Source organism: Prionailurus viverrinus, chromosome D1 (genome assembly GCF_022837055.1).
Source record: "Prionailurus viverrinus isolate Anna chromosome D1, UM_Priviv_1.0, whole genome shotgun sequence".
In the NCBI taxonomy this organism is placed as follows: Eukaryota; Metazoa; Chordata; class Mammalia; order Carnivora; family Felidae; genus Prionailurus; species Prionailurus viverrinus.
In genome coordinates, this window is record NC_062570.1 from 44,860,962 (window position 1) to 44,877,726 (window position 16,765).

The window sequence follows — 16,765 nt, forward strand, 5'->3', positions numbered from 1 at the left end:
GAAAGGGAGATGAAGACTGGAGAGATTAGGGTTTTCTTATACATTTCTTGCTTGAGCCTGCTTCTTGCTTTGCTACTTCTTACCTGCCTGCACTATTTTATGTGAGTGATCTTTCACTTTAGTTCATTCTGTTTGCAACACATCGAATTGGTTGTCGCAAGTATGATGCTCATAACATAAGCAGACATGAACCCAAAAAGGTAGAGACCCAGTTAAGAAAAAGTTAGCTCACAGTCACTTCACTTATTTGAAGTAGTTACACTGCCTCAGGTTGCTCATTTTTTTCCTAAAAAGACTCCAGAGGGAACCATGTGAAGCTATGGCATATTAGGTCTGTTTTCTAGTAAAGAGGGTGGCTCTTCCAGAGAAATTCATCTGCCTGGCACTCATCACTGTGAGACATCACCCATCTTTTGAAACTGACTCCTTCTCAGAACAGAGACTACTGACTAGGAATAAGAGGGTCTTTTTCACTTTTGACATTCTTCTCACACTTAGAAAAGGTGTTTTTTTAAATTTTAATCTTATTTTAGAGTGCACGCGTGTGCGGTGTGAGCACAAGCAGGGGAGGGGCAAAGGGAAAGTGAGAGAATCTCAAACAGGCTCCTTGCTCATCACAGAGCCTGACATGGAGCTCAATCCTACAACCCTGGGATCATGACCTGAGCCAAACTCAAAAGTTGGATGCTCAAGAGACTAAATCACCCAGGCTCCCCAAAAAGATGTTTAAATCATTACTCTCACTGGATCCATAAATTTAGAGGTCTTAAAACTTTTTATGGAAGGGGAGCCTGGGTGGCTCAGTTGGTTGAGCATCCAACTTCTGCTCAGGTCATTATCTCATGGCTTGTGAGTTCGAGCCCCACATCGGGCTCTGCTGATGGCTCAGAGCCTGGAGCCTCTTCAGATTCTGTGTCTTTCTCTCTTTCTCTCTGCCCCTCCCCTGCTCACACTCTGTCTCTGTCTCTCAAAAATAAATAAACATTAAAAAAATTTAAAAAACTTTTTATGGCAAAAGGGTGGTTAGAGAGTAAAGTTGATAGGGACTTAACTGTTCCTTGCATTTTTTTTTTTAAGATTTTATTTTTAACTAATCTCTACACCCAACATGGGACTCGCCTTCCACCCTGAGATCAAGAGTCTCATGCTGTACTGACTGAGCCAGCCAGATGCCCTACCATTCCTTGCATTTTAACACAATATTATTTCCCCTTTCCTCTTTCCCTACTTCCTTTACTTAGCTCCTAAGTAAAAAAGAGCTGTGAAAAAGGGAACTGGGATAAGTGTTGAAATTTCCATAGCTTTATCCTGTATCAGTGTTTTCCAAACTGTTAACAGACCCCTAGTGGCCCACACATGTGCTGGGTAGGTTTACTCATCACTTGTCACTGTATCTTGTTAAACTTCAGAGGTTGTTCTAGGCAGCCACTATTAACAGATCAAAGTGAAAATTAGAGCTGAAATTAATAAGCTCTTTTTTTCCCTGAATTCCTGGTAGTTGAATAAGTATAGATTGTGTAGTTTCCCTTCTTTCAGAATCTCAGGATCTTTTATCGAGTGGATGGTGGTAGCTTTGGAGGAAGACAAAATAGGCAACTTGCCCAAAATAAGCTACCCATTTTTTCCTCACAAAAAATAAGGTATCTTCAGAATGCAGTTGACAAAATTCTGTCTTAAAACTCTCTCTTCCTAATAATTAAGGAATGCCTCTATTAAAAGATAAACCCCCTTAGTAAGTGGGATAAATAGAGGGATAAATACCTGGAAATACAGATCAAAACAGCATTAAGCCTCCATTTAGGTTTCGTAAGGAATGCATGGTAACCTATCTATCTAGGTTGCTGGATTGGCCTGTTTCTTTTAAGTATATTTCAAAATTATATTAGATTCATACAGTGGTAGTTGATTTCAAATGCCTCTGCATGTGCTTCTTGAGCATGTTGGCTGCATGCATGATACATGTTGCTTAAGCTTTCAGCTTTGGAGAATGGCAGCTTTTGTGAATGTCTTAAATAGCATTAAGATTTACCAGCATTTCAAATACTAGCACTGTTGTTGTTTTTTTGTTTTTTGGGGGGGGGTTTCTTTTTTTTTCTGAAAAGAAATTAATATGATTAAACATTCTTAAGAGATCATCTGATTCTGGTTGGCTTGTAACTCTAGTTTTTATTGTCTTTTAGTTATTAAATAGAGCATCTGTTGAGGGGCTCTTTTAAAACAACAACCAAAAACAGACTTTGGGGCTAAGAGGCAGAGCAGCATGCAGCCGTGGACCTTCTTACCTCTAACAGCTAGCCGAGGCCTCTAGCAACTACATTCCCCTTCTGGAGTCTTTCTGTGCATGTAAAATGCTGAGGAGTCCTGGTGACCTACCTCCAAGGCAGCTGCCCTCCTGAACCATTTCCCTGGAAAGCAGCAACCGCCATTTTGAAATGTGAACAACCAGAGACTACACAGGAAAAAGAAAGACATCTGGAAGTCTTAGGTGGCTTCACCATTCAACCTTTGAATGAAAGGAACTATATGAAACTCGAGTTTTTCCCTTTTGAATATTCTTCTATTGAAATGATTTTTCCAAACTCATTAGGATTTGAATTTTGTGTTGTATTTTGTTCATAGTGCAAATTTTATTCCCAGTTAAATTATCTTCTTGTGTGCCTTTCTTTCTTTAATTATCTTGACGAACCACAGGACCCATTGTAAGGAGAAATTAATGCTTAAGGATATCTTGAGATGCACAGATGTAAAGGGTAGAAAGATCATTCTACAGAAGACATGTTTGGGGGACAGGTTTCTGAGATAAGTCAAACCACAGAAGGGTATCCTTGTAGATCATAGGCCTGTAGTACCCTAGCCAGAAAGATGGGGTGATTAATACATTTTTTTTGTCTGTTTTTTTGATTAGGTCCCAGTTTTTTACTAAGAACTTGACATATATTACCTTACAAGATCTTATGAAGTAGATATTACTAGCTTCATTTTACAGATAGGGAAAGTTAGTTTCTTACTGGGCATCTAATTGTAAAATGACAAGGGCTAGCCTTTCAAGCCTAGGGACCTCCCTGGGGCTAAAGGATAAAAGAAATAATGGTACTTGAGTGACAGACATTTCCGTGGATTTTTTTCTGGAGACTCCCAGTTCATAAGCATCATGAATGTTTAATGGAATGAAATACGCATTGCATTGGCTTCTTTTGAAATGGTTTACAGCTTATGTTTCCTTACCAAATTAGGCTATTCTCTTTCTTTCCTAAACCAGGGTCCTTTCATTCAAGATGAAAACTTACCTTCTCTCCTTTTGTGTTCTTAGAAAGGAAGGTTCTGAAAAACGTCACATTAAGTAACCTTGCCTAGTTGACTTCTCTTAATTACACTGTTGTTCTTATTGATTGCTATCTTTTAGCTCTTTCCTGCTAAACAGTGGACTAGTTTCCTGCTCAGTTGTTCAGAATTGATGAATATCAGCCTCAGTAAGCTGAAAATTTGGAACCATACCTAGTCCCTATTTTCTGGAGGGCTTTTCTCTTGTATCTGTGCTTGAATGGAAGAATCTCTAGATATCAGATTTTTATCATTTTATTGGTTCAGAGAACTTTTTATGACCTCTGAGTGGCCACTGGTCTGCTATTCTGGAAAGGTTATGTCTTAAAAAGGTGAAGTAACTGTATACCCAACTACTTCTACCTGGATACTTTTTTCACCCTACCTCTGGACCTGATAATTCATTACTCAGGGCCTTGATGCCACCTCTGTGAGACCTTCCCTAGCTCTCTCCATTGGCCAGAGAACTGCCATTGTTTTGGTTCACATCGTGCTTGCAGTTACCTCTGCTCAGGTAATTCTGCATTAACTGCTGTAATGGAGTGATTTGATAGTGTGTCTTCTTCCATACTGAAAAGCTGTATGTCAACCTGTGTATCTTCAGAACCTGATTACATAGAACTTTATAAGTATTTGGAAAACTGACCACACTTCTCTTGTCTTTTCAAAGACTTTTCACAAGTAATATCAGCTTACATAGATGTAATTCTTCTGTATTCCAGGAGCACAATCAGAAATGATGCTATGTTTATATTTCTGGTTCTGTGCCCTATAAATACATATCAGGTTACCTGTCTCCAGGGTTCTAAAAGAGTTGCATTTTTCAAACTAATTTTCAGGATGTAAAGTGACAAAGCAGCTAATGTGTGTAAGAATGTATTTAATATGGAATTTGAAACCACCTCTACGAAAGTTTTTTTTCTTTTCCTATTTCTCTGAGAAATTTTGCATCTAAATGTTTTGCTAATGGAAAAGAAGACTTGGTAGGTACAAAATTACAGATACTTGAGTTAGCAGGTGTCCTAAAATAATACCGCTTTGCATTTTCTGTCACAATTGTTTGTCTGCTCTGATCTTTAAACTCTGAGGGCAGGGATCAACTCTGTACTACTAACCATTTTATTCCCTTTGTATAATGTGATGCATGATAAATAATAGGCCTTCAATAAATGTAGAAGAAAGAAAATTGAATAATATATCATTGTATTGTCTTGTTTTATTGACATGTTTCTGGGTATATTGTTACCTTTATGTACTTAAGAGTCTGTAGTGGACCCTCAGGCCATATTTGTTGAATTGGCGTGGTGGAAAACAGTGGAGGATTTTAGATTTTATTCTGTTCATTTATTTACATTTTAATTTTTGTATGAGACTAGAAAAACCAAGATAGGGCTCAAAGTTAAAAACAGTAAAGTTGTAACTTTGAGAATTACTAAAACTAAGTTAGCTGTCGGGGTAGATAGCTTTATGATGGCAGATTCCGCACAGCCTGGAGTGCTGTGGGCTGTCCTGTTCCTTCCCCCATTTCGGTACATTGAGAGGCACCAGCCAAAGGTTAGATTAGGTGAGCTCTTAGATTTGTTCAAATCTCCCAGTTTAAAAATTTATGAACGAGGAAGTGAGGAATGAGCCAAGAGATTTTGACAACTGTATTGAATGATAAATTGCTATTTTAACTAATTCTAGAACCTATATTTTGGTTTAACCTGAATGTGTTTTAAGCACTGGAAATAAATGAATTCACTTCCACATACAAATCTGTCTTTACCTCAGTAAAATTCTGGAAGGTATTTGGTTACAACCACTGTAATGATTTCTTGGCAGTTTCAAAATTCATTGAAATTCAACTTTTCAAACAAATGGTTAAATCTAGTTAGGTAGAAAGCTAGAGCTAATCCTTGAAGCCGGCAGAGGGGAGTTTGTTTCTTTCTGAGGAAATATGTGGTACTCTTGGGTAGGTCTGGGAAAATAACAACTTAGTAAAAATGTGCCTTGTTCTCTTTCGTTGATGCTTTTTACACTCCAGACCTGACAGCAAATGAAAGCAGTTAATCTATATACAGGAAACAGGGCAGAACTCAAGTAAACATGTTTTGTTATTCAGTATTGCTGGAAATGTACTATCTCTGCATATATGCTTTACCATTAAATCATTGAGCTTCACGCCAGGTGTCTTTTCCTGAAATGTTGAATGATCTTGATGGATAAGACATGGTTCTCCAAATTTTTTGTCATGTATTCCACAGTGTGTAAAGGTACATTTAAAACATTATATACGTGTACTGCCGTACTGATGTTTGCTATCAAACACATGAGGTAATATTAAATGATTAAATATTTGTCACAAAAATGGGTTTTGCCAAAATATATTCCACGATGATATTCTTTGAAAATAATACAAAAAGCATGCTTCATTATCATAAGAATCCGTTACCTATAATTTTCATTACTGAAAGTTTTCCACATTTGGAAGCACAATTTTCTAATTAAAATCTTTAAAAGATGTTAGTAGTTTTGATCCATTTTATTAAAAGTATGAAAGTATCACAGGTTTAGTAAAGTCTGGAAGTGCTGTTGGGTATTAGGGGTGGTGACAGTTTAATGGACTATTTTTTTTAAATTCGGGTAGAGCTAACACTGTTGTGATAGTGTCAGATTCGACAGCTCTCTGTTATGCCATGCTCACCACAAGTATAGCTAGACAGATTTTAAGTGAAACGTGTTTTATTGGTAACTAAGATTAAAAACTGAACACTGCTGTGATGGAACCATTAGAAAACATCTGATTTCAGAAACTTGTATTTGCCCGACAACTTCTACAAGGAACAGGGCAAAGGTAAGCTTTGTCAGTATTCTTATGTCTGCTTATATTAGTATTTGCAAATTCGGGTTTCTCTGCAAGTATTTTAAGCCACTTTGTGAAAATTAGCTTCATTAAATCAGATAGGTACAGAAATCAGTGTAAGCAGGCCCATGTAAAAAGGATATCCTGTGTCCTACCCATCACATGTGTAGCACACTGTGCCTGGCAGGTGAACTTCTGACCTTGACACTAGCATCGGTTGCTTTGTAAATTAAAGAACAGTGGAAGTTGTTTCTCAATTTTATTTGTATATAATTACAAATGTAAAAAAAAATGTTTTTCCCAATATTCTAATGGATCATCTTTCATCTCATTTTGGAAACCACTGGTTGACAACCAGTATCAACTGTTCAGCTGACAGGTTGGGCTTAGTGTTTAAGTTCTTTGATGGCATAGTTACAGTCTTAAAACACCTTCTGTATCCCCCCGTGGTAACAGATAATCATACTTCTACTGTTGCTTGTTTCATGTTCCTAACTTTTTAAACTCATCAAAGTTACAATGTCATCTTTATCCTTCAAAGGTATCCAGTGTTGTAGGTATCATTTCCACTATCAGGTGAAGAAATTGGGGCTCCTTAGTTGTGGTTTGCTGAAGGTTACATGAATTATAAGTGGCAGAACAGGATTTAAAGGGCAAAGCCCTTTTACGAGACTGCCTATTTCTGATAGCCAGTGCATTACATAAAAGTATTCAAATATTTGCCAAGTATATTAGTCAGGGAAACCATGGAACAAGGTGATTTTAAACTTCTAAAATATCCAAACCTGTTCTTTTTCAATCAGTTAAATAGGTAACAGTAATGATAGTTGATGAAATGAGTGGGAACTTGAAGAGGGGTTTGAGAATGTTTGGCGACCTTGGGTAATTTTGAAGAAGCAAATGGATAGCTAGTAAATCCTAGTAGTTTTCTAAACCTAAATGCTAGTGTGTGGAATTTACATTTTATGAAATTATCTGTTGAAATTGGCATGAATGAATGGAAACTTAAATTACACCATCTGTGCAGGACGGTATTCGGACACTGATGTTTATATAAATGAAATAAATGAAAACCCTTAAAAATACTTTGGCTATATTTCAAGCTGGATAGTGTGGCCAAAACTTCAGCTTCTTAATTGGTAATAATGTCAGAATCACATAAGAACTATTTCACAATAGCAAAAATGACAGATACCGTGAGAACGTTCAAATCAAGAAAATAACATGAACAGCATGTGGTCCTTTCAAGGTGTAAGGTACTGACTAGTCGGCTTCTAGAGTGCTCAATGCTTCTTCTACTGAATCCTGCACAGATTACAGGGTATTACAACCCCGTCCTACCTTTTATAAGGTAATCTCAGGGTCTCTGTGATATCTTAGAAGCACTGCACTTTGATTAATTACAAACTTTGTATCTTTTCTGAGTTTCTTGTGTTATTGCTAAAGAGGACTTGGCATTTGTTGTTCTTTCTCTTATTGATTTATTCACTTCATTCCATAACTAATTGCTTCCTAATGCCAGTTTCCTGCTTCCTGAGTAAACAATCCTATTCTCACAGTGCCTTTTTTTTTTTTTTTTGAGGCGAGAACAACCTCATAAGCTGCTGTGAAAGTGAAATGAGTCAATACATGTAAAACAGAGTATATGAGGTGGAGTCTACTATCATCCTGATCTTATAGATGAGGGTGCAGAAAGGATAAGTAACCTGCTTAGGATCACACAGACAGTAAGTGTCAGAGCTGGATATCCAGTCTAGGAAGTCCAGCCTGAAGACCATGTCTTTGACCTTTGCTCCCCATCAAAAAACCTTGGCAAAAAAAAAGGTAAAAAGATTGAATTAGAAAATGACCATTAGGGTTGCTAGAGAATGTAAGTGCCCCTTACAGGGCTGTGAACAGCAATTTGGACTTTACTCTTGAGAGTCTGTTAATCTTCAACTTTTTTTTTTTAAAGGAAACAGTGAATAAAGTAATGATCCTATAACTTGTGAACCCATGTTTGAATTCTCTCTTCTCCATTTACTTTGCAAAGCATGTAATTTTTTTTTCTTTCTGAAAAGAGTGATGCCTATTATCCCAAGGAATCATTGTGAGGCTCGAATGATACAGATGGAAACTCTTTGCTGCATGGTTTGTCGGTATCTCCTCTCTGTTTTTGGAGTTGGCTAGTATGTTTACTTCTCTAGCTCTTTTTGAAAAGACAGAGTATATGAAGTGGTGTGTGGTATTGGGAAGAGCCCTTGGTTTTATAAATTCTAGTTTGACTACTTTTCTTATTTTGTCCCCTGAGACTATATTATCTCGGTTTCCTTGAACTTAGAAGATTTATGAGTGATGGGTAAGATATTTATCAAAATGTGAACTGATAAGGTGCTATAGTTCCATAATGTTGATAAAAAATACAGAGTCCTTAAAAAAATGTGGTTAGAAACTTCAGCAAAATCAGTCATGCTTTGGTGAATTTTTTCCCCCTCTATCAAAATAACAAGTCAGCCTTCCCATCACAGGGAAAGTTCATTTGGTGTTAGACATGATGCTTGTAACTATGACTCATTTGTGCCAACCAGGTGAGCAAAACCACACTGATGAAAAACATGGGGCCCAGTTCTTCTCACTTGAATGCCCCTAACTCTTTTGGTATTAGGGGAAAGTTATTTCATCTGTGATCTAAATTCTGCTTAGATGGGGAAGTTTCCCGGGCTTCTCCAGCATGGTTAGCTTCTTGAACCACATGATGTTGTAATGAATTATTTGTTTCTTTCATTGAATTGTGAACCTCTTAAGGGCTAGGGCCACATCAATACATTTATGTGTGCGTGCCTAGTACCTTGCACTGATGCCTGAGAAATAGGTGGCCAATAAATATTTGATAAATAAATGAAAGACCTTAGCAAAATACTCAATAAGTTCTATAAATAATTTTTTTCAAGTGTAATAGTAATTCCAAAACAGATGAGTGTTAACAGCCTCTAACAACACCTTGACCATCTCTCATAGGCATCCTCTTCCAGGACTTTGTAGGCTATGAGTTTCATTCTTAGGAAATTTTTTAATTTATTTTTTTTAATGTTGATTCATTTTTCGAGAAAGATGGCACATGCGTGTGCACAAGTGGGATAGGGGCAGAGAGAGAGGGGGATGATCTGAAATAGGCTTTGTGCTGACAGCAGACAGCTCCCTGTGGGGCTCAAACTCACCATGAGATCATGACCTGAGCCAAACTTGGACACTTAGCTGATGGAGCTACCCAGGCACCCCAAGAATATTTTTTAAAGTGAATAATTGTATATAGCAGTCCTCATTTTATAAGTAAGAAGATTCTACCCAGAGACTGATTTTGCCTTTTATTTCCATTTTTGAAACTTCTTTGCATTTGTATTCAACTTAAGTGCTATCTTGTAATTTTTTTTCTTAACTTAGGTTTTCTACAGAGGTCGATAAACTTTTTCTTATAAGGTCAGGTAGTAAACATTTCTGGCTTTGTGAGCCTTAGGTATTCTAAGGTGGCTACTCAGTTCTGCTGCTGTAGTATGGAGGCAGCCATAGACCATATGTGCACAAGTGGTCCTGGCCGTGTTCAATAAAACTACATTCATAGAAGCAGGCAGCCGTCTGTCCTATAGAACTCACATTTATCATTTAAAATGCCGTATAATACTCCTTTATTTTTATACATGAACATTTAGGACACAGTTCTTGGTTTTAACTTTTCTGTTGCAATGAGTGTCTTCCTACGTGTAGTATTTTTTTTTTCATTTATATGTATCTGACATATTTTGTAAGGTACATTTCAAGAACTCTTTAAAGTCTTGTCAGACTGCTTTCTGAAACGGCAGAGGTGGGGGAGCCTTGGCTTAACCCCACCTGGCCTGTCTGACCACCACACTGCAGAGAATGGAACATGATCAAGAGCCTGTGCCAAAGAGACACTGAAAAGAATGCTAAGGGGTTTAGATTCCATCAAATGAGGTACCAATATTAGTGTGTTTTTGATCTATAAAAATAGTAGTTTTGATTTTAATATAAATTTTACTGATCCTTTTATGCAACACACCCTCTAATGTTGCAGCTTGGTCATATTCTAAGGCCCTTGTTTCAGTGTTTCTCATCCTGAGTTGGGGCTTTAGCAGGGACATGAGCAGGAAGCTGAACTCACACAGGTGAAGACATGCTTAGCCAGCTGTGGATAGACAGGTTTCACAATGTCATGAACCACCAATACGGATGCAGAGTATAAATCTATGTGAGTAGTCCATACTCACTTATCCTGGGTTGTATAGCTTAGTGGGTGGTGAATCCCAAGGTTCAAATCTAGTTTTTTTGGATTCTAAGGCCAAGCATTTTTAACTCCATTCGTGAATATGATTTGAATTCAGAGAGAGTCTGATGCAAAGGTAATCCTACCTTTAGGTATAGTTTAGCCCATGCATTCCTCTAAACACAGGGGTTGCAAACCTTGGGCCTGGTCTTGTAAATAAAGTTCTACTGGCACACAGTCTACTTCATTCATTTCTGTGTTTCCTATACAACTTTTATATTGCGGTGGCAGAGTTGAGTGGTTTTGACAGAGGCCTTATAGTTAGCAAGCCTTCAAATGTTGTTTCTCTGGCTTTAGAAAAGTTTGCCAACCCCTGCACACAGGTAAAGTGATACCTGTTTTTTTAGGAGTTCGCAAACTATAGCCTGAGAGTCAAAAATAACCTACTATGTACTTTTCGAAAGAAAAGTATTGCAATTCAGCTGACTGCTGGCAATTTGTTTATGTGTCATCTGACTGCTTCTGTGCTTTTGTTCCAGTAAGTCAGTGCCTGAAATTGTGCCCAAGACCCTCCTCATTGAAATTTAGCATGAATTTTCCCTTTCTTCCTCCCACATTCTGGGCTTTCCTTCTCCATGAGGAGATGTTATAACATGAGGGTTTGTAAGCTCAGGAACCTATGTATTTGAGTTCAAATCCTAGATCTATCACATTATAGGTGTTCAGTATTAACATTGGAATAGGACAAAGGGCCATATTAATGAAATATAATGGAGAGAATATTAATAATCAGGTTACTTTTCTCCCCCATAATCAGATTATCCTAATAAATTGTGAGGTTGACAGGAAAAAGGATTTTGTTTAGTTCTATGGAAATTTTTCATCCTTTATTTTTGTAGTTTGCTGGAGTACATCTTCTTTGAGTAGAAAAGTATAGTCTGACAGATTGAACAGAAATTTGTTTCTGCCGTGTAACTGCTCTGTTATTTTAGGAGCTACATACCCTCTCTCAGCCGAGCCTCCACTTACTTGCTGGTAAATGGGCTTATTGAAGGCTCTTTCCCCATTGGCTTAGCGAGGACTACATGAGGAGGAAACTATTGTAAAATGCCTGCCATGGGGCAGATGCTCTAAAAATGTTAGGTTTTTTCCCCCTGATTTTCATTCCCAGAAATGTTTTGTTATGCAAATTTTGTTTTTGGCAGTCAGTTCCTGCAATCATAGAAAAGTTTATTTCTCCTCCTTTTGTAGAGTAATTCTCAGAATGTAACCTCTCAGGGTGCATTTTTTCTTTTGGTTGGCAGAGGCTGGTTCCCAAGATGAAAGGACTGTGAATGGGAGCCGGGAAAAGGGTCCTGACAGATGAGCACAGATCCATTTGCTTGACGTTTCCTTCCCTTACTTGGTTGCAGTATGAAGAAGAGTGCGGCAAGGTAATCAGTTACTGCCAGGAGACCATGCCTGGATGGGTGCACGATGTGCTGGGCCGGAACTGGGCTTGCTTCACGGGAACCAAGGTGGGAAGTACCTCTGAGAATGTGAATGTGAACACAGCACACCTTGAGAGTCTCCCGGAAAAGTGAGTTGTTACAAGGGAAAAATACACTTAGTTGTATAGTATGTAGAAGGATGCGTCTATGTTAATTCTTGGAAAACATTATTTTGATGATATACAATTTATTTAACATAGAAACATAGGCCATATTATATAAAACCTAACTGGAAAAACATGTTGAGTAATGGAATGGAGAGAAGAAAATATTTTTTCCAAGAGTAATGGACCACTGATGGCTTTCAAGAAAATTTATATGAAGGACCATAGAATTGCAGTGCCAAAGAAAGAAAAGAGCGGTTTATCATTGCCATGTGATTGCTTAACACTTGTACATGCCAATGTTTATGTTGCAACAAATCATAGGTGATACTAATTGAACATAACTTTTAAACAAGGGCAGTGAGTAACTGAACTGACAGTTCTTAGTAGTGATGTAGCAGTGTATTAGTTTGCTGGGGCTGCCGAAACCAAGTGTCACAGACTGAGTGGCTTAAGCAACAAAAATTTCTTTTCTCACAGTTCTGGAGTCCAGAAGTCCAAGATCCACCATGTCAGCCGGCTTGGTTTCTTGTGAAGCCTGTGTCCCTGGCTTGCACACAGCCACCTTCTCACTGTGTCCTTACATGTCACCCCTCAGTTTGTTTCCTAATCTCTTTTTTTCCTGAGTGCACCAGTCATATTGGGTTTGGGACCACTGATAGGACCTCATGTTCCTGTAATTTCCCTGTTAAAGGTCCTGTCTCCAAATCACTTTCCGAGGAAGTTTAGACTTGAACCTATGAATTTTGGGAAGACACAATTCAACTTACAATACGCAGTTAAAGTTTTTGTTAAGCAAGGTCCAGGTTAAGTAACTGTGAACCACACAAATGAGAGATTTCAGACTTTAGTTATTTGGAAGGAAAAGATAAATGGGTATTATTGGTAGCAGCCTTTTCTGTTTTATTTAGTTCTGAAATCCACTAAAAGTACCCATGAATAAATTTTCCCAGGCCAGGCCACATGGGCAGTGAGTGATCCTACAGTAGAGAAGTTGGGGATGTGGTTCTGAGGTAGAGACAATGGGGACAGGAGTTTAAAGAGGACAAGTGGCACTTGTCTGGGAAAGTACTCATAAAGATCTAGACTAATGCATCCTCTCCATTTTGAATTTAGCTTTTAAATTACTTTGCTTGACTTGATCCTTGAGCAACACTTTTCTTATTAAACTGTTCACTTTTCCCTCTCCCACTTGGGATGTGCTGTGTACTAATGTGCTCTTTTCGGTATTTTAAACATTGTCCCACTTAATGAAGAAGCTACTCACTGGCATGCTCAGAACCTCTTCCGCTTCACCTGTGAAAGGAGCATTTGGGACTGTGCTTTAAGGTCTTCTGCTTAAGACCTTAAGGTCTTCTGCTCTATGCTTAAAGAGATCTTTAAGGTCTCTCTCAGCTCTTAATGATCTGTTATCCCATAGTAAACTACATTATTTTTAATTTCCTTGGATCTTAAACACTGAAAATAATAGTGTTTAAGACCTACCTTGTCATTAGTATAGTGCACATGTCCCTGTCTGATGTGTTGCTAGGGTAAAGCAAGAAAAGCAGGACTAACTTACTGCTTCTTGAATACCTGAGAGTCAACAGTGACTCCCATCAGTGGAAAACACTTCAAACTAGACCTTTACAATTTAAAATTTGCCCTCGTATCTAAAGAAACAAACAACTGTAACTTGTTTTTATTTTGTTAGTGTTGTCAGAAACCAGATACAGGAAGTTTTAAAATCTATTTAATAATCATAACTCTCTGGTTTCACACTTTGCAAGAAGGAAAGAGCTTTGATAAAAACATGTATACACATGATTATCAAAGTAGTTGCACATTTTTCTTATTGTTTTCAGTGCTCCCAGGTTTCTTTGACTATGTCAAAATAATTCCTCTGTGAACATCTAAATAAAAAGGGAAAGAACAGTTCACAACATGCCTAGGTGTTACTCAAATTAGGTGTATCTTGCTTTGCATAATTGGGAAGTCTTGGATAATGAGTCACACTTCAGTGACAGAATCTTCTTAAGTAGAAATAATTATCCATAATCCTAGTACCTGGAACATAGGTTTGATACATGTTTGTATTGTATGACTAATCAACTTCTCCAGTCTTTTTGCTTTGTAAGCATATTCTCTGTGTATTAGATTTATTTATATCCGTATCCATATCCATACCCAAGCATTTGAGATCAGGGAAACCAGTGCTTCTCAAATTTAATGTTATTGTGAATCACCTGGGCATATTGTTAAAATGTAGTTTCTGATTTTGGTGGTCTGGATTGGATACTTGGAATCTGCATTTCTAATGGGCTTTCAGGTGTGGCTGCTAATACTGGGTTCAAGAACCACATTTGAATAACAAGGATGTAAACCTAACGTCCATATGTAAAAAAATTTTTTTGCCTCCTATGTTATAGTGTTTGCCATGCTATATGTACATTATATACAGTTTATGCTGTCATCTCCTTTTTTTTATTATTACAAAGTTATAAAGGTGCATTGTAAAACTTGTAGCGGGTGGGGCAAGGTAGTGATTCTATGTTGCCACTCAGAGATAACAAGTTTTGGCCTTTTATTTTTTACTTTTTAAAATTTATTTATTCTGAGAGAGAGAGTGTGAGAGAGCACGTGGGGAAGGGGCAAAGAGAGGGAAAGAGAGAATCCCAAGCAGGCTCCACTGCCAGCACAGAACCCAAAAAGTGTGAGATCATGACCTGACCCTAAATTAAGAGCCAGATACTTAACTGAGTCACCCAGGCACCCCTTGGCATTTTAAAAATGTATTTATACTCTAAGTATATTTTCACAAAAATTGGTTGATTGTATATAAACTTATTGATATCCTACCTTTTTATTTATATACAGTGTGAATACTCTTCCGTATCACTTGTTAACATTAAAAATAAAACTGACAGTTATTTTACCAGCAAAAGGTGATTTTGTTTGGGAATAGCAGAGAATTGCAACTGTGACCAGCAAGCTATGGCAAAAACCGTACACAAGTGTGCAGAGCAAGGGAAGCAAGCTCTTTTATAGAGTATAGGAGGGAACTGGGAAGGTTATGATAAACAAAACAGTCATGCAGGAAACTGGGAGTTGGAAGTATAGTGGCTTCTCATTGGCTGAGCTGCGGCTCTCTCCCATTGGCTGGGCCTTGCCAGGGGAGGAGGTAAGCCTTTCTTCCTCCTGATGGGATAGTAAAGTTGTATCCACTGGCAAGATCCTTATCTTCCTGTTGGATTTGCCATTGATGAAGAGTGGTGGGGCATGAGAGCTCCCCTTGCCAAACCTCCAGACTCTATTTTAGTGAGATATCCTTTAATTTTCACGCAGTAAATAATCTCCTGTACATTTTTACTGAATAAACTCATAGTCAATGAAGTACCATTGTTAATCAATGCTTTATCTTAGAACATTTATTTAGGTTATTTATAATCTATCAGTATTATAAAAGTGTTTCATCAAACATCCTTACACATAGATCTTTGTTAACTTGAACTTTTATTTTATACGAGACATTCCAGTTCTAGACTCTTGGTATACATGTGCTTTCCCTCAGGCAAAAGTGAAGGGTACTTTTTGGACCTTCCTTACAGGTCATGTCTTCGTACATGAACAAACTCAAACTTGCTTTGGTGCCAGAAATACAGCTCTATTTGAACAAAAGCTATTAACACAAACTGCTATAAACAACAGTTTGTTTAAAATATGACGGGTAAGGACTAGGATATATTTCAGAAGCCTGATGACGTTAGAGTCAAATTAAGGGGATTTTTCAGATCAAAAATTGGTTACATATATTGTTAGAGTGTCTGATGCGGTTACTAATGGCTCCCAAAAATTCTTGAACTGGATTAATAGGCTCATACTCTGAATATGATACAAGAAAAAATGACTTGAGTCTAGTGAAATTTCATTAAGATTGAGTATTTCAGGAATCCTAGTAGTTTGGTTTTTGTTTTCTGAAATTGGATTTTATTTTATCTGATAATTTCAGTTTATCTAAATTTTGTGTTCTCTTTGTGTGATGCTGGATTATCATTGACTATTATGGAAATTCAGTGTTATGGCTCTTTTTAAACTGTGGTGCATTTAACTTACTGATTTTTATACTAAAAATGTAAAATAAAGATTATTTTGAAGATTTGAATAAAGTGGTTCAGTTGCATTACCAAAAAAAAAGCAAAAAAAAAAAAAAATTGCCTTCCTAAAATATTATTCCACTTTCCACTTAGGCCCAGAGTATAAGGATGCCTACTTTAATGAAGTCTAATTACATCTGTAAAGAGGATAACTGAGACTGTCTTATTTTTGTTGTTAGCTATTCTAATAGGCTCTACCAATATAACCATGACTTTGTGAAAGCAATCAATGCCATTCAGAAGTCTTGGACTGCAACCACATACATGGAATATGAGACTCTCACCCTGAGAGAGATGATTAGGAGAGGTGGTGGTCACAGCCGAAGAATCCCAAGGTAATAAAGCATATCTGTTTATCGCTAATAAAGATATTTTAATGCCACTCTCCCCTCCAACCTGCTCTCCCTGGTTTGCCCACCATGTTGTTGCTCATTCCAGTTTGTTACATTATCTTTTTTTCTGACCATCTCTCTCTCTCTCCTTTTCACATACATCCTAGTGCTCTGAGTCCTATTTATGGCTGTTGGCTTTCACATCATCTGCCGCCGCCATCGTTCCCTGGCCATTTTCTACATGCCAGCTTAGGGTTTTGTCATTTCTCTGCTGCATTATGG

At 37.6% G+C, this 16,765-nt stretch overlaps 1 protein-coding gene across 3 annotated transcripts in view; it reads left to right on the forward strand.

Moving 5' to 3' along the window:
* CTSC (cathepsin C) overlaps positions 1-16,765 on the forward strand; it is a 111,991-nt gene that overhangs the window by 80,884 nt on the left and 14,342 nt on the right. For 2 of the 3 annotated variants that reach the window (XM_047877121.1, XM_047877120.1), the window contains 2 exons: positions 11,837-12,003; positions 16,331-16,486. In XM_047877121.1, the coding sequence (XP_047733077.1) occupies positions 11,837-12,003; positions 16,331-16,486 (323 nt within the window). Of the gene's footprint in view, positions 1-2,180; positions 5,485-11,836; positions 12,004-16,330; positions 16,487-16,765 lie in introns of those variants that run through there. The other variant, XM_047877122.1, reaches the window with a different exon arrangement.